This window comes from Diprion similis, chromosome 12, assembly GCF_021155765.1.
Source record: "Diprion similis isolate iyDipSimi1 chromosome 12, iyDipSimi1.1, whole genome shotgun sequence".
Taxonomy (NCBI): Eukaryota; Metazoa; Arthropoda; class Insecta; order Hymenoptera; family Diprionidae; genus Diprion; species Diprion similis.
Window position 1 is genome coordinate 7,101,250 of NC_060116.1, and position 22,411 is coordinate 7,123,660.

Sequence of the window (22,411 nt, forward strand, 5' to 3'; positions counted from 1 at the left end):
ATTTCGACGACTTTGAAAAGTGCTGCAATTGATTCTTTAGGGCCCTATTCCGACGTAATTTTGCGAGAGAAATCGATTGAGCGCAGTCCCAATACGCTGCGAGCAACGGATCAAAAGTTACAGCCAAAAAACTGCAAATTTTCATCGTCATTCCTCTGCTGTTGATCCTACGCTTTTTTTAATGTGTTTTCTGAGTTCCTGGGGTTCCAATTAGCCAAGAAACGGCCATACAAATCAATTCGGAGACCAGAAATTTTCGGCTCCGAAAATCGCAAAAAAAGTAAGGCTAACCCCTTTGGATTTCTGGCGAAAATTTCGACGACTTTGAAAAGTGCTGCAATTGATTCTTTAGGGCCCTATTCCGACGTAATTTTGCGAGAGAAATCGATTGAGCGCAGTCCCAATACGCTGCGAGCAACGGATCAAAAGTTACAGCCAAAAAACTGCAAATTTTCATCGTCATTTCTCTGCTGTTGATCCTACGCTTTTTTTAATGTGTTTTCTGAGTTCCTGGGGTTCCAATTAGCCAAGAAACGGCCATACAAATCAATTCGGAGACCAGAAATTTTCGGCTCCGAAAATCGCAAAAAAAGTAAGGCTAACCCCTTTGGATTTTTGGCGAAAATTTCGACGACTTTGAAAAGTGCTGCAATTGATTCTTTAGGGCCCTATTCCGACGTAATTTTGCGAGAGAAATCGATTGAGCGCAGTCCCAATACGCTGCGAGCAACGGATCAAAAGTTACAGCCAAAAAACTGCAAATTTTCATCGTCATTTCTCTGCTGTTGATCCTACGCTTTTTTTAATGTGTTTTCTGAGTTCCTGGGGTTCCAATTAGCCAAGAAACGGCCATACAAATCAATTCGGAGACCAGAAATTTTCGGCTCCGAAAATCGCAAAAAAAGTAAGGCTAACCCCTTTGGATTTTTGGCGAAAATTTCGACGACTTTGAAAAGTGCTGCAATTGATTCTTTAGGGCCCTATTCCGACGTAATTTTGCGAGAGAAATCGATTGAGCGCAGTCCCAATACGCTGCGAGCAACGGATCAAAAGTTACAGCCAAAAAACTGCAAATTTTCATCGTCATTCCTCTGCTGTTGATCCTACGCTTTTTTTAATGTGTTTTCTGAGTTCCTGGGGTTCCAATTAGCCAAGAAACGGCCATACAAATCAATTCGGAGACCAGAAATTTTCGGCTCCGAAAATCGCAAAAAAAGTAAGGCTAACCCCTTTGGATTTTTGGCGAAAATTTCGACGACTTTGAAAAGTGCTGCAATTGATTCTTTAGGGCCCTATTCCGACGTAATTTTGCGAGAGAAATCGATTGAGCGCAGTCCCAATACGCTGCGAGCAACGGATCAAAAGTTACAGCCAAAAAACTGCAAATTTTCATCGTCATTTCTCTGCTGTTGATCCTACGCTTTTTTTAATGTGTTTTCTGAGTTCCTGGGGTTCCAATTAGCCAAGAAACGGCCATACAAATCAATTCGGAGACCAGAAATTTTCGGCTCCGAAAATCGCAAAAAAAGTAAGGCTAACCCCTTTGGATTTTTGGCGAAAATTTCGACGACTTTGAAAAGTGCTGCAATTGATTCTTTAGGGCCCTATTCCGACGTAATTTTGCGAGAGAAATCGATTGAGCGCAGTCCCAATACGCTGCGAGCAACGGATCAAAAGTTACAGCCAAAAAACTGCAAATTTTCATCGTCATTTCTCTGCTGTGTATCCTACGCTTTTTTTAATGTGTTTTTTGAGTTCCTGGGGTTTCAATTAGCCGAGAAACGGACATACGAATCAATTCGGAGACCAGAAATTTTCGGCTCTGAAAATCGCAAAAAAAGTAAGGCTAACCCGTTTGGATTTTTGGCGAAAATTTCGACGACTTTGAAAAGTGCTGCAATTGATTCTTTAGGGCCCTATTCTGACGTAATTTTGCGAGAGATATCGATTGAGCGCAGTCCCAATACGCTGCGAGCAACGGATCAAAAGTTACAGCCAAAAAACTGCAAATTTTCATCGTCATTTCTCTGCTGTTGATCCTACGCTTTTTTTAATGTGTTTTCTGAGTTCCTGGGGTTCCAATTAGCCAAGAAACGGCCATACAAATCAATTCGGAGACCAGAAATTTTCGGCTCTGAAAATCGCAAAAAAAGTAAGGCTAACCCCTTTGTATTTTTGGCGAAAATTTCGACGACTTTGAAAAGTGCTGCAATTGATTCTTTAGGGCCCTATTCCGACGTAATTTTGCGAGAGAAATCGATTGAGCGCAGTCCCAATACGCTGCGAGCAACGGATCAAAAGTTACAGCCAAAAAACTGCAAATTTTCATCGTCATTTCTCTGCTGTGTATCCTACGCTTTTTTTAATGTGTTTTTTGAGTTCCTGGGGTTCCAATTAGCCAAGAAACGGACATACGAATCAATTCGGAGACCAGAAATTTTCGGCTCTGAAAATCGCAAAAAAAGTAAGGCTAACCCCTTTGGATTTTTGGCGAAAATTTCGACGACTTTGAAAAGTGCTGCAATTGATTCTTTAGGGCCCTATTCCGACGTAATTTTGCGAGAGAAATCGATTGAGCGCAGTCCCAATACGCTGCGAGCAACGGATCAAAAGTTACAGCCAAAAAACTGCAAATTTTCATCGTCATTTCTCTGCTGTTGATCCTACGCTTTTTTTAATGTGTTTTCTGAGTTCCTGGGGTTCCAATTAGCCAAGAAACGGCCATACAAATCAATTCGGAGACCAGAAATTTTCGGCTCCGAAAATCGCAAAAAAAGTAAGGCTAACCCCTTTGGATTTTTGGCGAAAATTTCGACGACTTTGAAAAGTGCTGCAATTGATTCTTTAGCGCCCTATTCCGACGTAATTTTGCGAGAGAAATCGATTGAGCGCAGTCCCAATACGCTGCGAGCAACGGATCAAAAGTTACAGCCAAAAAACTGCAAATTTTCATCGTCATTTCTCTGCTGTGTATCCTACGCTTTTTTTAATGTGTTTTTTGAGTTCCTGGGGTTCCAATTAGCCAAGAAACGGCCATACAAATCAATTCGGAGACCAGAAATTTTCGGCTCCGAAAATCGCAAAAAAAGTAAGGCTAACCCCTTTGGATTTTTGGCGAAAATTTCGACGACTTTGAAAAGTGCTGCAATTGATTCTTTAGGGCACTATTCCGACGTAATTTTGCGAGAGAAATCGATTGAGCGCAGTCCCAATACGCTGCGAGCAACGGATCAAAAGTTACAGCCAAAAAACTGCAAATTTTCATCGTCATTTCTCTGCTGTGTATCCTACGCTTTTTTTAATGTGTTTTTTGAGTTCCTGGGGTTCCGATAATCCAAGAAACGGCCATACAAATCAATTCGGAGACCAGAAATTTTCGGCTCTGAAAATCGCAAAAAAAGTCAGGCTTACCCCTTTGGATTTCTGGCGAAAATTTCGACGACTTTGAAAAGTGCTGCAATTAATTCTTTAGATCACTTTTCCGACGTAATTTTGCGAGAGAAATCGATTGAGCGCAGTCACAATAAGCTGCGAGCAACGGATCAAAAGTTACAGTCACAACTGTATCGAATATAGTGTTATCACAGGTATGTACATGTAATAACTGATTATTATTCGAGAACTCTTTTGCATTATTCGATAAAATTCAGCATGCAAGAAACTCTTCTGTTCATAACAAATGCTGCATTTATAAAAATGATGGTATCAATATGCCAGTACGAGGCTATTAAATTCCTCACAATCTATGAAATTCTCCGTTTTATTATCAATTCATCGATTCTATAGATGCGGATATTTTCTTGATTTCTTTAATGTTTGTAAAAAAAACCACTGTATGGTGTAAAAAACAAATGAAATTACCTGTATATGTATTTTTCTATGCTGACAGTTAAAAATTGTCTTATTGTGATCCATAACATCATTAGTAGGACTCCGATACTAGATCTTAGTTTAGTAATATAATAGGCAATTCTAAATGTATGTAACAATAAAACTGGTTGTTTTGTATTACGATAATCTATGTATTTACATTTACATGTTTCCGTGTGTACAAGATCGTTGAAAAACATCAGAATGTTTACAATTTATGTTTTCCACTTTTTCATAAATTCTTTGTTGCTTAAAACCTTTCACGAATTTTGTTATTTATTTACAGTAAAAAAATTTATCTGGTAACAACGTTGAAACTACGGCCCTTCATCATTTGCCTAGTTATGAATTTCGTCTACGGGTAATATCATATTCCAGTTTTCATTTAAAAAAATGAATATGCTGATACGAATATAAATTGAGTATGAAAATCGACGATGAAATCCATACTCTCATTATTATGTACAAATTCCGAAATACATAATTCAGCGTGGTTGCTTAGACTATCTAACTGATTTTACAGGAAATGTACATAGCTGGTAATAAATGGTTCTCGCATCTCTCAGGTCATTTACACTTTAGCCTTATATCAAATATTGTGCTACAACGGGCGTAAATGAAATACATTTTGGTCATTGAATTGTCTATTCCTTCTACTCATACGTCGATTTTTTGCTAATGAATCAAGTATGAGCGTCCATCCGAGTAGCTGATTTTCATCAAGTAATAAAAGTTAACCAATTTACTTAAATTTTATTTACAAAAATGACAATAAAATAAGATAAACATTTGTTGGCCTCATATATACTCGACATACATTATTTCGCATAACAAAATACCTAATATTAACGCGTGTCCTTAATCTCTGCGTAAATATGAGTAACGAATCGAAATAGCAACTAAGTTATGCCGATAAAAGTCTCCGTAAAACAAAGTACATCCTTTCTGCATTGCATTTTCATGAAAATGAAGTTTAATTTAAATTTTACAAAGCCGTAGACTGATTCGAACTTCTTTTATGGATAAAACTGTAACGGTTGAACCGATGAAAAGTAATGAAAAATAAATTACAGCTTAGCAAGCATGAAAATTTTTCTCAGAGATTGCAAAATGTTTGTCATAGATATCTCAGGACTGTTGGACTTTTGGCGAATCGTTTATTTACAGATTGCTTACTCTATTATGTATAGCATATTATATTATCTTACTACTCTTAAAACTGGATTAACTTGCTGCACACACGCGCACGTGGTCCATATGACGCATGAAGACACTGGGTGGTCAGTCGCTATCAGAGCCAACAGGGTTTATCTTTTTTCTTTTTTTCGCTTGCTTTGGTTTGATGATTTCTTCTTCCTGAAATACAAAGTAAACCCTTCAGACTTGACTTAAATGCAATTTTCTGTCACAATGATGCATGCGGTTGGGATTTTTTGTCACAGTGACGTCCGTGTGAATTCGGTTACTTGGTGGCGATAAGGGTAATGCAAGGGCACTAGAATATGCGACGTATTTCGGAGACACATTACGTGACATTTTGGTGCAAAAATTTCGGCCGCAATGGATTCCCAAGAGACGAGTAAAAATGGCAAAAATGAATAAATATTATTCAACGAAAACATAGGTTCATTTCGCAAATCGGTGAACCGTTTGCAGTAAAATACGCAATGCATGTCTATACTAGATTCGCAACTGAAATACTGCTCTCTACACTCAGCTTTTACTGCCCGAACTAAATTAGATACTTACGTAAATCAGTAAATGTTCATTTATTTTTAAAGTACTCACTTCACTACTCTGATCGCTACTTTCTGTAGTCCTATCTCGGGGCGGCGGACGTTTGGCAGCAGGTCTTTCTCTTGTACTGGCACCAGCTTTTCTATGACCTCCTTTTCCTCCACCGCCGCTGCCTGTGTTGGCAGCATGTTTCCTTGGTGGAGGTGGGGGTGGTTCATTTTCTTCATTAACTTCAGCTAGCGCAAAGAGATCCCCAAAACTTTTACGTAAAGAATCACTGCTCGAAGCTTGTGCCTGCTGCAGTGCTCTCTGCATTCCATCTAACTGATAAAATTCCAATTCAGTTGACGATAGACAGTGCTGTCTGAGTTGGTCGAGGTGTCCTAGTACTTGTTCTCCTGTTGGGGGTCCTGACTGTTGCGCATGCTTAGCTGTTGTCCGCTTCCGCTTATTAGGGCTAGTCGCAGGATAGCGTGTACTCAATAAATTTGCTACTAATTCGCCCAATTTGTCTTCGTATTCGCGACACCAGTAGCGTAATGCAGCTACCACAAACATATCACCGTCAACGCTGTGCCGGCAAAAAAGCTGTCGTAATAGCTCCATTGTGGGTCTGTGAATACAAGAGACAATAAATATTAATTTATTAATTTCCTTCTATATCTATTTCAAGAGTGATTGACAACTTATAATCAATAGAATGAAAAAACAATCAAAATTTGATTGCAACTACTAACTTTTCTTGCTTTAGCATGAAAAGAATTGACGTTAACGCTTCTGCATGGTTTCGAAATTCGAGTTTTGGCAATATAGGTAACACAGACTCTATGGAAAAGTCGTGTGCAGCAATAAGCTGCCAGAAGCAATATTGCTCAAACGTTTCCCAATGTAGACTAGCCGTGAGAATGGTGGTAAATGATTCCTTTTTGAGCATTCTCAAGTGACCTTGCATTATCTGACAAATTAAGTCCTGCAATTGACTGGCATCAACAGTTGATACCACTAGTTGTAATAGGTGTACGTTTCCGACAGCCACATTTTGAAATCCCATGTAAACATCAGGGATTAAGTAACAGAGTAAGTGTATGTCGTCTTCGTGGCAAAGCTGTAATTGAAAATGATATAGACTTTGATGTGAGTTAATCTTACAGTTTTAGGAAAGTCGCTTCTAGTTTTTATTAAATCAGTTCATATAATATATTTATAGTAAAGTGCCGCACCTTTAAATCCGCCAAAAGACATGCTTCTAATTTCTTTTCTCGTTCTGAGCAAAAATCCTTATACACTAACGCCTTAACGTCGTTCAACTCGTTACTGAAAAAGAAAAGAAAGTGATACCCAAAAGTACAGTAAATAAAGTTCTTGTCAAAGCTTAGTCAGCTACTTGAATTTCTTTCAAATCATGGACCACCCATCCTGATTTGGTGCGGTAAATATATTTAAATTGTTCTTAAAAATCAAGTCTACTAACCTAGGCTCGCCTTCTCTCTTCTCTTCTTCTCTTCCCCACACTTTGAGAAAATACAAAAGTAAGTATCCAGTTCTTGGCTGGATAACTTGAACTTCTGCCAAAACTCTAGATAAGAGTTTTCTACGCTTGTCTTCTTCTTTACACAACTGAAATTGGTTTCTGTACATGACAAATAACGGCGTGCTTATACTATCTGCCAAACTCTCGTCATTTAGATTATCTGCAGGAAATATCTGCGATGTCGTTTGTAAAAATAGAACTGTAGATATCGCTGATGCTAACGCAGGTAACGTTTCCGATTCGATTTCGTCTTCTATGACTAATTGAACTATCCTCTCCATAGCTTGGCACCTGCACACATAAATTAGGGGTATAACTAAAAACAAAATCATATTCACCTATGAACTTATTACAAATCTCTTAAACAATTATTCATCTCATTGAAAAATGAATCGATAGCAAGGTTCAGTTTAAAATTGAATTTGAATGAACAATTTGCATTTGCAAGTGTAAAATATTTTTTGTAATATTTTGCTATGGTTCAATAAAAAGATTAATCGCTTAATAGTAAATATTTGCGCTAAAGGCTGGTATGAAGAGTAACTTACTTAGCCTCATTATCAGGTTCAAGATGTAAACTTTCAACCGCTACTCCCAGTTCTGGAGGTTCCAACATAAAACTCAACTGCGGTACTACTTCCTTCTCTTCTTTTTTAACGACGCAATTGGCATTCCTTTGGTCATTTTTTAGTTTCACTTTGGCAAGTGGCATGTCATCCTCATCTTCTTCCTCCTCAATTTTTGTAATTATCCTGCCAAGTAGAATGAAGCACTTAATGAGTGAATGTGATTACAATAATATGAACAATGAACTAAAAACATGTTCGAGTTATACAGATTGAATAGCTAACAGTCCAATGGTCTAACATGCATGCGCTAAAATTCTGAAGTAAAAGCAGTTATTTTGTCAGGTTGACCAACCGTCATAAGTTCAGATGACAGGCCGCCGCGATGTATGTAACTTCAACTGTCAACTGTCAAAATTTTTAAAGTTACATACATCGCGGCAACCTGTTATCTGAACTCGTAACGGTTGGTCAACCTGACGCAATAACTGCTGTTGCACTAGAATTTTTGCACATGCGAGTTACACCATTAGACTGTCAGCTACTTACTCTGAATAACACATGCGATAAGACTGCGGGGAAACGTTGGGGAAAGACATGGATTAATTTGATCAATACAAATGCCCCACTTACTGTAATGGCATTTCTTCTTCCTCGTCACTAAAAGCTGGCTCATCTTGTCCCACATGATTGTTATCCAATGTATTTCCAGGTCCTTCCAGCATCAGCCCAGGACCAAGATCCTTATTAAGTTCTTCCATTTTACCTGAATACATGGGGATTGGAAGCTTATTGCCTGGTCAAAAAGATTGTGCAAAAAACAGTGTTAGTAAGCAGTCGAGTGACAAATGAATATTCAAAATGGTAGTGCCAAAAAATTAGCTTTGACGTTATTCATTGTTAAAATTTTCGATGAAAATCAGTTCTGTTATCTAAAATAAGCTGGCAGTGATATTGATGTGGTAGCATGCATGCAGTATACAAATGACGATTACCTGGATCAGTATTGGGCGGTAGACAAAATTCTTTGAAAGTTTCCCGTATCTTAGTTCTCAATTCTCTGTCTAGTTTCGGGCTGTCAAATAATGGATACAGGCTAGGCAGCACACGCTTCTCTAAAATCTGCCTGAGTGAGGAGAAAATACCACTTCTAACTTTCTCAGTCAACGCTGGGTAGAAATTTGGAATTATCTGAAATATGTACGTTCGCTTTAAGACGTTCAGGATCAAATGAAAAAACTGGGTACGAAGGATTTGAGTATCAAATGTTTAACTTACCCTGCACAAAAAATCTAACAAAGTGGCAGTGACAGCAGGATGTGATCTCATGGAATTGTGCATCACTAGAATAGCTGGTTCTATGTTCATTATATTATCTTTTTCAGGTTCAAAAAATAGCCAATCGTAGAATAATGCCAATTTGGCATTACTTGCGGCGACGGTGGATGTGCAGGTGGTGAATAGCCAACCGATCACTGCCCACCTTGGAATAATATCCGAGCACAAGAGTTCATTCGTTGGATGAATAACACCAACTATAAATCTAATGAGGTCGCATCTGAGAGATTGAGACTCTGGGGTGGCCAAGTATTGTCGTTGGAACCAATCTTGATACCGCTTATGGTTGCCAAAACGCACTTGACTCGTTAAGAATACCAGCTTCCTCTCCATGTCAGGTGTCAATCTCGACTGTAAAAACCTTCTAGACGTTCTTGTTTGTAGAAGTTGCAATACACCGATGAAGTTTGGACATAAGGACTTTGGATTCAGCAACAGGTCTTTCCAGAGAGCTTCAATCTCGGGTATTCTTGCAACATTTTGTAACAGTCGAACCAAATCTCTGAAAATAATATTTCATCGGATTATTTATTGGCAAGAGTTCTATGAAAATGACAGATAATTGTTCTACAGTCATATGAAATAGGAATGACAGTAATTTTAAATGAAACTTGAGGCATGTTATAATATATTGTGGCATTTTAAAGTTTTTTTCAGATTGTAAAATATGAAAATTTTTATAATTACGAGATATTTAAGAATAAAGCATATAATTGGTTGAATGAAACATTTGAATCTGATTACCTGCCAATCACTAAACAGTCGGCACACCTTTCTCTGATCAAAGATACCATAAACGAGACTTCCTTCTGCCTAAGAGTAGCTAAATGTGGAGCAGTGTGGTCCTCGATTAAACGTAGATAAGTATAGACAATTGAGGCAACCAAGAATGGGAATTTATCTAGCCACGGTCGGTTCTCTTGAAATATGTCCAAGAGAGCATCGACCAGAAATAGATTTCTCACTGACGTATCTCCGCCAGCAGCATGCCTCAATAAACTCGAACAAAGGTTGTCGACATTTGTGACACTTGTTCTTATCATTTCCCTGAGAAGCCATAACAACTGACTTCTTGCTGTATCGTGAAGGCGTAAATATCGTTCCAGTACTAATTGGTTGAGGTGACCTAATACAATGGCTAAACCATCTCTCGTAATAAGGGTCAAGTCACGATAACTTTTTGCTGCGTTGGGTGGCTCGGTCAGAATAACTACTAAGAGTCCCAAAGACACTTCTTCGTGAGTCTTATCCTTGCACACTGCATTATTCAGGCTATCGTGGGCTTCTTTCTCGGAGAGTCCCGAAATTAGGTTTTGCAAAATTGTGTAGCAGCGCTCGAACTTCTGTTGAAAAGATCAGTCCATTAAATTACTAAATGTCATATTCATCAATGATACATCAAGGTGACAAAAGCACGATAAATTTTGGGTTTTCCTGACATGCATTAGGTGTTAAAATATTGCATTCGCCGCGTACCCAGGTAAACATTCTTTAATTATTAAAGTTAAAAATTTCGAACTTGTAAGATGCACTCTTCATCATGTTATGTATGTAAACTTAGTCAGCAGCTGTGTGTTTAAATGTTCTGTTGGAATGAAGTAGAGACACGGCAGTACATACACTTGTTTAAATCTAATAATTAGTAGTTTGGTATTCAAACAGCATGATGAATTTTTATAGGGAGTTGGATTTATTTTCACTGACCAAATACTACACTCATTGTTAAATTCTTGTCACCGACTCTGTTTAGTAATTCAAAAAATGTTCTTCCGAATTGCGACTGTTTCGATTGTCGTTTATTTTTTTTGTTCTTAGAACAGTTTATAGTAATGAAATATGTATTTTTTGTTTTTTCTTTTCTTATATACACAACCTTTGCCTGTGGGATAATTATTTTCATCTACGATGACATAAATCAGTCACAGTCGATTTAAATTCCCCGCGAAAATAGGTATTTAGTAACAGGTGGCGCCGCGTGCGGCCGCTTCCGCAAACACGGGACCGTCACAACAATGGCTGACTTCGCATTTGATACGTATCCAGGGATTATTTAAAATATTAATATTACCTCTTCCAAGTCGTCCTTGTTCTCGATGCATGAGGTGTAGAAGAGCCTAGAGGCGGTCGCTTTCGTTTGGTCCATCGTTGGCCTTTCCGTGCGCGAGCACTCGCTCAAAGGTCTTCCACGCGCGAGGCCTGCCCTGCCTGCCTGCCGTTTCCTCCGAGCATCGTGTCTGTTTATTCCTCGTCCTCGGGAGTCGTGAAACGTTTCGATGCGATTGCGCATTGATACACTCCGTTTCCCTGCCTTGCTTCGCTGCGTGACGCGGTCTCAACCGGGGGAACAAAATAGTGCGTTTTACGCATGCGCAGTTGTAGGATTCACTACATATTCAGCGCTTGTTGGCTCGCGATCTCAACTCCCTAAAGCCCCAGCTGCCCCCCATAGGCCCCTTCACTCCCCCCTCGAACCCCCCGCCAAGTTCATTGTTGCCTGAACCGAGAATGCGATCTCGTGCAAATTCGAGTACACCTCGCGTTCTCGTCTCCTTCATCATCATTTCCGTCTTTCTGTCGTTCCGCATTTGCATCGTTACATTTCTCTTTGTATTCGGTCGTCTCCTTTTAACTTTTTCGTTTCACCTTTTATCTTTATGTGTTGTATGCACATTACTCACGTATTAGATGCCTGCGTTTACCGCTTGACCGGACTTAACGTACTACCTGTAAAACCATATACTTCCGATTTCTCATAAACATGTAAGCTATAGAATTGTTAACAATAAAGTTTTTCTCGCGCAGCCCTTTCCAAACCTTTCAACGTTGCTACGCGGCCGATACAGCTCTTGATACTAGAACAATTTAATTATTTTTTTCACCGTATCTCGGTCTTATAAATCTACCGGCCGGGCAGCCGATAGTCACGAGGTCACTTCCGGTTTTCCTGTATTAATTATCACAGGTTCAATCTTACATCGAAATAACACAAATCTACTAAATGTTACTATAGAGAATTTCCACGTGTATTCAGTCTCTATACAATTTTAAACGCACCACAATGAATGTGCATGCAATTCGTTATCATCTTTGAAATATAACCCGTACACGCGGTTTGGCCATTAGGAAATTCGGATGGTTGGTTGCGTAGATTTTTTCATCATCTGCGTATAAATCACTGTCAGCTGTGATGCTATTCACTAAAATGCTTCGAGTATTCCTTACCGAGAAAAAATTTGTCTCAAATGGCGCATAGAATACACGTTCGATTTCAACTCCTTTTTTGGATGCGATGAAAAGCGGCGAAGAGCGAAGAGCAAACAGACTTCGGCAGCTGCAGGTCAACTTATGTATGATATTCACATCATGTGGTTTACAGGTACTCTTCCATGCCGTTTCGAATTCTTTAAAGCTCGATTTAAAGCACATCCAATTAAAACAAACGACAGATGATCCCAAGCGTTGAAGAAATCACCATGTAGGGTGGAAAATTTAGTATTTGATAGATATTACACATTATACGTCATAAACGTAATGCGATCGAACATTTCATCGCTTGCCGTATACCGTGTAAAAGTTGATCAAACAAAGACTTCTGCAGGCGTTGGAATGTGAGTTCCACATTTTCACAATGTGCACCATGTAGCGAGTTTGAGTGTGTAGGACAGATTAATTGCCCGTCACATTTTCCCCAGTCCCTAACTAGTATGCCCTACATTTATATGACTTAACGAAACGTTTGATTATCAATAGATTCACGTGAAATTTATTTATTGCATTTGCATTGTAATGCGAAACACTTTCCGCTATAATGTTTATCAGTTAGAATATATTCACCGACTTTCGATACCTTTATACTCAGAATTTGACTACTTAATCAACTTTTGCGTTATTAATCGTACAAATCTCCGATGTATTTATAAGTAATTACAATTTGAGGTCAGACCTACCGGCAGTTATCACTTATCGAACAGGGACTGTGCGTCTCACGTCTGACTGCACAATGGGCAGAACCACTTCTGTCGATCTCGTTATTAGTAAGAATTTTTGGGAAACCGGGGCGTACAGCTATTTACTTTACTCGTGTCATTCACTGATATGATAGGAATGCGGTTCGATTGTACAGAACAATTGGTCTACATAGTATGTTCTACAGACTCGTTTCTACAGAAATATTTTTTTCTACGGAATATTTTTGTTTGAAAAGGAATTCGAAATTCACGTCAGAAATAATTCCACATCAATTATTCTACGAACATTCCAAGTAATCATTAAATCGTAAAAATAATATTTTTAATCGTCAATTTCGTATATTTTTATTTCATTCAATTTAATTTCATCTAATTTAATTTTAATTATTTATGTTGAATTTATTTGTGTGTTGAATGTGCGCTGTGTCGAACTGGTATTGTGTTGAATGTGTGAAACTAGAAAACTATTCCGTAGAAAAATATTGTGTCAAAAAATTCCGTAGGAAAATGTTCTGTTGACGATATTCTGTAGAACGTTTCCTCTGTAAAACTGATTTCTGTAAAATCGATCTTCCTATATAGGAAAGTAATACAGAGCCATGCAGGTACGCGTGTGACCTATAAATTAATGAATACATTGTAAAATACATTTTTAGTATTAATATATTTATTACAACGATGCCAGATTCATACAAATAAATTATGACCGGAATTTTTTATGTTTATCTGTATAATAATACGTTTCAAACTTCGAATTGATGCTATACTTTTTATACTAATTGCAACTACCGCGATTACTGGTGAAATTAACACATCTGCGTCTTCAGGATTGTAGAGTATTGATATTTTTACGTTTTGCATCTCGAATAATTCAGCCTTATCCCTTTTGTCGGTACCCGATTTCTTAACGACCAACGCATTTGGATTGTATGCTTATCATTAGTCGTTAAGGCCAGGAATACAGGAGTGCTTGATTTAACAGCGAACTGTGGTTATTTCAAGGCATGAGACCCCTGTATATTCTCCAAGGCTTCTGCATATTTTTTAAATAATTCCTAAAAACAAGTAGCGTAGGCACCCCTGTTTGTGTAATTGTGTTTATATTCATTGTCAGACTTGTCTTAAACGTGTGGATAAGTATTATGCACGTACAGATGAATGCATGAAACACTACATAGGCAAGTAACGGTGCGGTACTTCATTCAAAATCGTATAACGACATTTTTATATCTCCAATTACGAGATATTGTAAATGCATCGATCGGTCTGACGTCTATTTATTTATACAGCATACATTCATTATAATTCAATAAATCGTACAAATATGGTAGAAAACGGGAGCTATATATGTACCCAATACATTGTTTATACTAAATTTGCTGCACATATTGTTCATTGACCTATAGTGCAATAGTCCCGATTGCAACCCGCATAACGCGCGGATATAAAAATGATTTTCCGCTGAGTATTCCACATTAATTGACTCGCGATATCGCGGTTGAATAAACACTTTTGTAGATTTTTCGGATTTGTTGTTTCACCGAGCAATTAATTTTATCCCCTTGAATAAATCGAGCGAAGGTATACGCTACAGCGCTATTCTCACGCAATGGTAATATATTACGTATTATTAAGAATAAGGGAAAAATCACGAAAGTTGCGTAGATAAGTGACCAAAAGTAGATGTGTCAACCTAATAACAGTTATGCTCGCACGTGCTATATAACTAAGAATTTTATGGTGAGAGAGTGGAATCATTGCGGAATGGTGAAGAACGCTTCGAACTCGCCTATAATATTTCCTATATAGTATGTTATATCAATTGAAATAATTCGTCGTATCCCTGCGGCCACCGTGCAAGTGATTATACGCGGTGTTTGTAAAAGTCTCTAATTGTAAGACGTGTACGACGGATATGGGATAAAGGGCAAAGATAAACGACGGGAATATCCTAAACCGTCCGCAGGGATCTAGAATACGTTGAAGAAGAAATCGTTTGCCACGTTTTGTTACGACTTTCCTTTCTTGAAGCGCTGTCTTGCCTGAGCTTTACTATATTTCGGATGCTTGTCTCTGTCTTCATTGCTCATCTGCTCCTGCTGCGACTCTTCCGGTTCTTCCTTGCTGCCCTCCTGCAGGAGATCCACCGGCGGCTCAAGCAGCGACCGTCTTTGACATTTTACGAAATAACGGCAACCCTTCGCGATCCCAAATCCGAGCATGGCGATGGCGATGGTAAGCAGAGCCATCAGTAAAGGGTGCTAAGTGCAGATATTTAATAGTTGAAGAAATTTTGATCCGGTTATTCAAAGTTGCAGGTTTGAAGGGAATATTTGATTATTGCTCGCTGACGAGCTTTTTTCTAAATTCATTTAAAAATGGACGTGCCGATTGTGAGTTATATTTTACTTCCTGTATAGCCTATAGGTAGTCCATTATTTTCGAAGAGCCGGAATGTACATATAGAGTGAGACTTTTCGGTTTTACAATTCAAATTGGGAACGAAATAAATTCTCAGCTATAAAACAGATCACCGATTCACACATTTCATCTATTGTTTTAATAGGCCGTTGCGAGCACCGACATGATAAATATTCGCATCGAAATGTATTCCCTGCGTGTAATGTAGATGCTTGAGTATCAGCGGCAACTTGACATGGTAGATTGTTTTGCTTTGCAGATGATTGAGACGATTGAATCGCGATTCAAAAACAAAGCCTGCGCCCATAGCATAAAATAAATATCACGAGGAATAATGCAGTAGACATGGCGAACGAACCCGACTAATTCTAATTGAAATTGTATTTTCATTGCTCGTACATTGTGCAAGCTATAGGTACGTACGAGTACGCCTGTGAAAGTGTGACAATTTGATCGATTACCTATAGAATGTATATGTACATGTAGAACTTGATACAGGGCAGCTCGTTACCCGGTAATCAAGTTGACAATCAGAATAGATTACTTTTCAATGCGTTCACACAATTTCGATAATATATGTATATATATTAATATTAGACTGTATCAAAAAAATTGACTATTTTTTTTTTTTAATGGTATACTGAAAATATTGTTCAAGATGACGAAAAAGAAATACCACAAAAATTTCAGATTTTAATATTGATATTTAGAGGTGCCTCATCGCGATTTTCTACTTTCCATAAGAATAACATGGCAAAAATGGTTCTTGCTCCTTGCGATTTTTATAACTAGATAACGACGCGTCGTACAGAAAATTCAAAAACATGTTTTTGTAGGAAATTGAACGTTCTACAAAAAAGGTCTCTTGTCATTTTACGATAAGTCTACTCCTTCAAAAGTTATTCGAGGTCAAACATCAGCAAAGGACCTCTTCGTTCAAACCTCCGGGAGTGCTAACTATTAAACGGGGAAAAACGCATGCAAGATCGGATGCGGAATAACGCTGCGTTATAATAAGGCCAAGTATTACGCAATAGCTCAGTAGCGAATGTTGAACACTGTAATAGTTTCTTTTTAAATCGATTACATACACGCTCAGCCGTTAAACTGTGAAGATCGTACACTCACACTTCTGACATGACTGAAATGCACATAGCAAACGAATATTTTTCTATTTCCAGGTCTGCTGTTTCAAAGTTTTTTCAAATCTGGTTTCTCTTCGTACGCGTTTTATTATACTAACGTGCTGAAAAAATTTGCAAATCTATGAACATCTGCATATACGTAGCAATATATTATCTTTGACATCGTTACACGTAAGCTACCTCAGAAATTGTCAGATGAAATTTACTCCGGTAAATTATTATCTCTGATCATAAGTAATGATGTGTTATTTCAGAAGAATTGTAAATTCAAAGAGAAAATTGGTCGAGAGATTGAAATGATTCATTTACATATATACATATATATATACAAATAGATTGCTCGAACTATAATTGAGCTAATCACGCGTGATTTGATCTACGACATGTCGTTGTCCAAAGCTATATGAGCAGTAAATTTCTCACATATAGCATCAATATACGTAGACGATGCTGCAAAGTTGTGAATCATCGATTTGATTTAATTAGGGTAGAGACTTGATCTCATCACTATCTACGCATAGCAATATCACTTTATACCGGTGGAAGAGAGATGAAGATATCCACGTATTATTCTCTGCACGCCACATGCAATTCAACATATAGATAGATAGCCGTATATAACGTATACATTTACATAAATGTATATGACTTATTAATCTCTCTCAAGAAGTGCGCGCTGTCTGCGTAAGCATGTCTTTATCATTCAAGTGATTTTATACACGCGTTCAATCTGCGGAGAGGGTACATCATCGCACGTGTTCGCAGTAAGCTTGAGTTACGAACTTCCGAGTCACGGGAATAAAAGGGAACAACTATCAGCTTGAGTAATAACTGTGACAACAAGCCGTCAAACATCGTCTAGATAAATTTAGGACCGAGGTCGTTGTTTTACCTACCGTTAAGGTCGGTTTGTTAGTGAAGACGTAATCGGCAATCACCACGATGACACCCAGTATTATTCCCACCCCAGCACCCAACCAAGGTATCTGTTGGTCGGCTGAAATGATTATGCAAAGCTAGTCATATCGGAAATCTAACTTAAATTGTGTAATTCATTTGCAGTATCCGCGCAGAAGTTCATAAGCATCGAATTACGAGGAAAGTTTATTCTCGTTCTATACTAAAACCGAGAATCAAAATGCCACATGATAAAAAGGCCTGAACGTAAAGTGAAATTATTTCACAAGACTCGTGAGGCAGAGATGTGATACTTTTGGGAAGTATTTACGCTGCGTGAATGTAGTTTAAAATCCAGACTAACTTTTCAAGAATTGATACACAAACGGAGACATAATTATTTACGTCAAGTGGTGCATTCTTATACCTCTCCTATCTTTGATGAGCTGCTTCGAAGCCCTTTTCATGGCGTCTAGAATACTGGGGTCATTTGGCTGCAGACTGAGAGCCTTGCTGTAGGACTGAAGAGCTTCGCTAAATCGAAAGGTCTGTGATTCGACTTCCGCCTTACGGTAGTATCCCTGGAACAAACAGAGGAGATTATTATAAATAGCTAGAACCCCGGTGGGGGGTTGCACGAATCTAAGCGATCTAAGGGGTTCTGGTTCTCGCCTTTGTCCAATCGGGTTTCAGCTGAATGGTCATGATCGCGTCTTCCATGGCAAAGTGGTACTGCTGCATTTTCAAAAATACCAAAGACCGGTTGCTGTACAACGAAAAGTTCTTGGGGTCCAGTTTTATTGCGTGCGTATAGTGGAACATCGCTTCGGCATATTTTTGCTCCTTAACGCAGGCGTTACCACGTTCCTTCAGGTTTTGTACCTGAAAATATGACGGAATATTGTTTTTGCTTATGTTAATAAGAGATCCTTTATAGGCTTATAATTCAACATATTTATATTTGCAGGTAATTGAATTTAATACGAACTACGTTGTCCAAGTAAAATTGATCCCTTCATTCGTTAACATTTAATTACAAGTATCAATCGCAAGATGTTTTAAGACCCCAAAACAGTAACAATTTCAATTTAGGGGTGTGAATGGATACGTGAAGGTGTGTGGAAAAAAATTGAAGTAACAAACTGTGCAACCTGCCGGTTATCACAATGGAATTTAAATAATAGATATGATAGCTGAAGAGCAAGTCATGTATAATATAACAGCACTGCAATTCGCACAAAACTAGAATATCTCACCTCAGTTTCACGGCTGGCAGCCATTATCGAGATAATTTGATATGAGAGTGGTTAATATAGTGCTTGCGTAGCGATAGTTGCTGGTTTTAAATTGAATTAACCATCGAATATCGTTCGGAATATCGTCAACCTTGCCGGAAAATAATGATCAACAATGCCGAGATGCAGACGACATCTTGGCCGGCCATCGGGACCCAGTCGAAACCCGTATAGCTCGATGCTCTTAATACGCATGCTTAAAGTCGACGGCCTTGCGCATGTCTATTCACAGCATTTCGAATGGCATCGGTGGCAGAACTTGTCGACGGTAGGTATCTAGGTAAGTAGGTACATGCTTAATCTCTTGCGGAGCTTTATCAGCGCGAGTTCTCTCATACACGTGTATAAACTATATGTAGAAACGATTTGCACCTACCGAAAACTTTGTTTCAATATACATGCTATTCTAAAAAAAAATGAAAATTGTAGCACCTTTCTATATATTTAATATTTAAATTAACCACGATTTCATCAGATCCCCGAATTTTAATAGAAGTTTTTGCCCGTTCGCTTGCACGATGCGGAAAAACGTATACCTACGCGTAGAGAAGGATTTATGCGTTAAGTGTTTACGGAATAAGGTAGGCTCGCGGTTATTTTCATCATTATTTTTTAATGATATCTCCATTTCATACAAATTAAGTGGGGAGTTATAATACAAACTTAAAATATATACATCAATATCTCATGAAACTTTTCAATAACTATTCAACTCATCCATTAAATCCATATGCTTTATAGATCTTTTCGAATCATCTATATATAGAAACATATATGCATATACATACATACATATTGTATATATGTATACACGTATACATAGTCTGTCAATAGGTATACATATAATTATACTGTGCAATGAACCTGACAAGTAATTTGAATAAATATTCAATTATCTATAGTCGTCAGCTGCTGCTCTCGCTGCAATGCCGGAGACTATACACAAGGATTTGGGTAGAGCAGATCGAGAATTAGACCAATCGTAAATCATTATATGCGTGTATCACAACCTATAAATATAAAATATATGTATATATACTTTTTTACATACATATATAATATTAAAAATCATTGGGCGGCGTTGTCGTCTCATTTTTGAAAAAAGAAAACACACTCTCGTAATATCAACAGCTGCTTGAACCTATTTTAGTCTACAACAGAAAAAGAAAATTCTTCATCGCAGCTTTTATCGTAGCATGTGAAAGTCATCAATCGATCGCCAATTAATACGATATCTATATAGGAGAGTATATGTATATCGTTTTCAGCGAATGATTTTTCACCCTCGTTTCGCAGACAATTTTTTTTTTCTTTCTTGTTTTAACTCTCAATTTTATCTGCGTATAATAAGTCGAAAAGATAAAAGTGATACAATTAGCAGAATGAAATTTTTTTCTCTTTTAACAATACAAAATTGTGTAATCATCTCGAAATATTCTGCCCAAAGCCGTACGTATATCCTGTTTATGCACAATCCACACTAGGTGTCGTTCGACTTGCGTTATCCTGAATCGTAAATTTCCTCGCTTAGAATACATTTTATGAATTTTTTTTTTTTCAAGTTTTTTGTTTTCTTTTACTTGTTGTAATTTTTTATTTTCACATGTGTGGTTTTTATGTTCATCATATGTATAGTAATATGCAAATCCTCGAATAAAACAGAAGCACATATACAAAAACGCATATATAGTTGAGAATGAAGAGATTGAGAAGCATAGACCGGGTGAAAATATACATAATACAAACGGTAAACGGTTGAATAAACTTTCGACATAAATTATTGCAGCAATCGTCGTCAATCCTAATTCACCAATATGTAATTATCTCTATAACGATGGAAACCTTTGTGAAAAGATTAAAACGTTGAATATCTTTCATGAAATTGTGCGAGAGTATGCGAGCTAGTGTATAAATGATATATACACACATGCCTCATGCAAGCTCTCGTACAAGTACGGTAGCGTTGAATATTCTTCGATATTTTATACACAAACGATGTGTTTCACGATTTTCCAAATTATGTTATATACATATACATGCATATAAAGTGGAATGACTTCCTACCGCACCCCACTGCCGCATGCCCATTGCCCGATATTCATCTCCTTATTGTACTGTACCACGTATATTGTGTTTTTAGAGTCTTAAATAAATATTTCCTGTCCCAAGTTTATTCAGCCGTTTAAAGCATATAGTATAGTATATATATTTATATATATGTATATATATATATATATATATACATAGTATAATTTAACGTAAGTACGATACGATCGGTTTTGAATGCTTTGAGACGTTCGAAAATTAATAAAAACATGTAGGTACGTACATGTCTTAAGGTGGCTGCTTCTATCGTGATCATTCTCTACATAATAACTATCTTTTTATTATAATATATAATCTTTATTTATTTATTCAATTAATTAATGAATATAATATAGGTAATAATTGCAAATACAACTATATAGGTATAGGTATACGACGAAGATACGAGCGTTTGTCAGGGAGCAATGCAGTCGTCATAAATGTATAAGAGTCGGTCGGTACATAACTATATAATATATAGTATAAGTAGTACGTTGTATGTGATACAAGATATATCATACACAACGTATGATTCCCTCCTACGTGCTTGCGTTATTATCAATTATTGGTAGATATACAGGTGAATTATGGTCATGCACGCACGCACGCATTCCCTTTCGATTTCCACGGTTTCAGGGGGGGGGGGGGGGGGGGCGCAAGGGGGTAACGATATGCAGACGATGAAAGTTGACAGAGGTGGACAAGTGTTAAAACTATCCGCGTTTCTTACATACCTTGTATGCATGAATATATGTACAGTAACGTAGTTTGTATTTATTTCATATAGGTACGTAGACGCATATATGTATAAATGTATAGGTATGTATATCACGCAGGTGTAATAATGATTTCACGGAATTCTACCGGGTGACACGGGGTCCGGATTATTTTAATATAACGTATAAGAAAAAGTAATTAAACATATATGCGGTTGAGCGACACGTTGTTTTTAGCATCACATATTAAATTTTCGCGGTTTTACTATTTTGATAGTTTATTTTTTCTTGCCTTTATTACAATGCACTCATCACAGTGGAAATGAAGATTCATGAACGTAATTAAATTCCTGTCGTATGGTTGGTGCGTAGAGGATATGAAAATGTATAATAAGACGAATTTGCCCACGAAAACTTTAGGTTGAAACAAAAGTGGTATTACAATGGTAGCTCTAGTTATATTATGCATCACGGCCCCCAGAATTTAATTATTGAAAGGAAATGCATATATAAATATAATATTACGTATATATATATACATAACAGCATCACAGTCGAAAATATAATATTACAACATTGGGCATATTTCTTTTTCCACTCCGCGCTGTCGAACTTTATATAGTTAAATTCTGATGTCAAAACAAATTTTGTCCACCATGTTCAAAAATATAATTTTTTTTTTTTAACGAAAATTATATCAACGTCGTTTCAATGCTTATACACTAATCACATGTACGTCAATACGTCATCCACTTTTCGGCACGTGTCATTTTCCCTTTTTTTTATTTTGCTTTTTTTATTTTTCGGCAAATAATAACTCCACCCCAATTTTTATAATTTTC

General features: G+C 37.5%; 2 protein-coding genes across 4 annotated transcripts; both read right to left on the bottom strand.

The window, feature by feature from the left end:
• Positions 1-3,838: 3,838 nt before the first annotated feature.
• On the bottom strand, positions 3,839-11,344 carry LOC124413063 (integrator complex subunit 3). 3 transcript variants are annotated; one of them, XM_046893392.1, is made up of 11 exons: positions 11,111-11,344; positions 9,787-10,382; positions 8,983-9,544; positions 8,700-8,895; positions 8,338-8,500; positions 7,687-7,890; positions 7,079-7,429; positions 6,828-6,921; positions 6,345-6,712; positions 5,659-6,220; positions 3,839-5,226 (listed from the first exon to the last, which is right to left on the bottom strand). In XM_046893392.1, the coding sequence occupies exons 1-11, from the start codon at positions 11,327-11,329 to the stop codon at positions 5,152-5,154; spliced, it is 3,390 nt and encodes a 1,129-aa protein (XP_046749348.1). In that variant the 5' UTR covers positions 11,330-11,344; the 3' UTR covers positions 3,839-5,151. The 3 variants fall into 3 exon arrangements, with proteins under 3 accessions (XP_046749348.1, XP_046749349.1, XP_046749347.1); XM_046893393.1 differs by having other exon boundaries at positions 8,338-8,470; positions 9,787-10,385; XM_046893391.1 differs by having other exon boundaries at positions 9,787-10,385.
• Positions 11,345-14,271: 2,927 nt separating this feature from the next.
• Positions 14,272-18,928, bottom strand: LOC124413267 (dnaJ homolog subfamily C member 3 homolog). The gene is made up of 5 exons (XM_046893746.1): positions 18,730-18,928; positions 18,146-18,355; positions 17,901-18,054; positions 17,473-17,573; positions 14,272-15,271 (listed from the first exon to the last, which is right to left on the bottom strand). The coding sequence occupies exons 1-5, from the start codon at positions 18,751-18,753 to the stop codon at positions 15,020-15,022; spliced, it is 741 nt and encodes a 246-aa protein (XP_046749702.1). The 5' UTR covers positions 18,754-18,928; the 3' UTR covers positions 14,272-15,019.
• Positions 18,929-22,411: the final 3,483 nt, after the last annotated feature.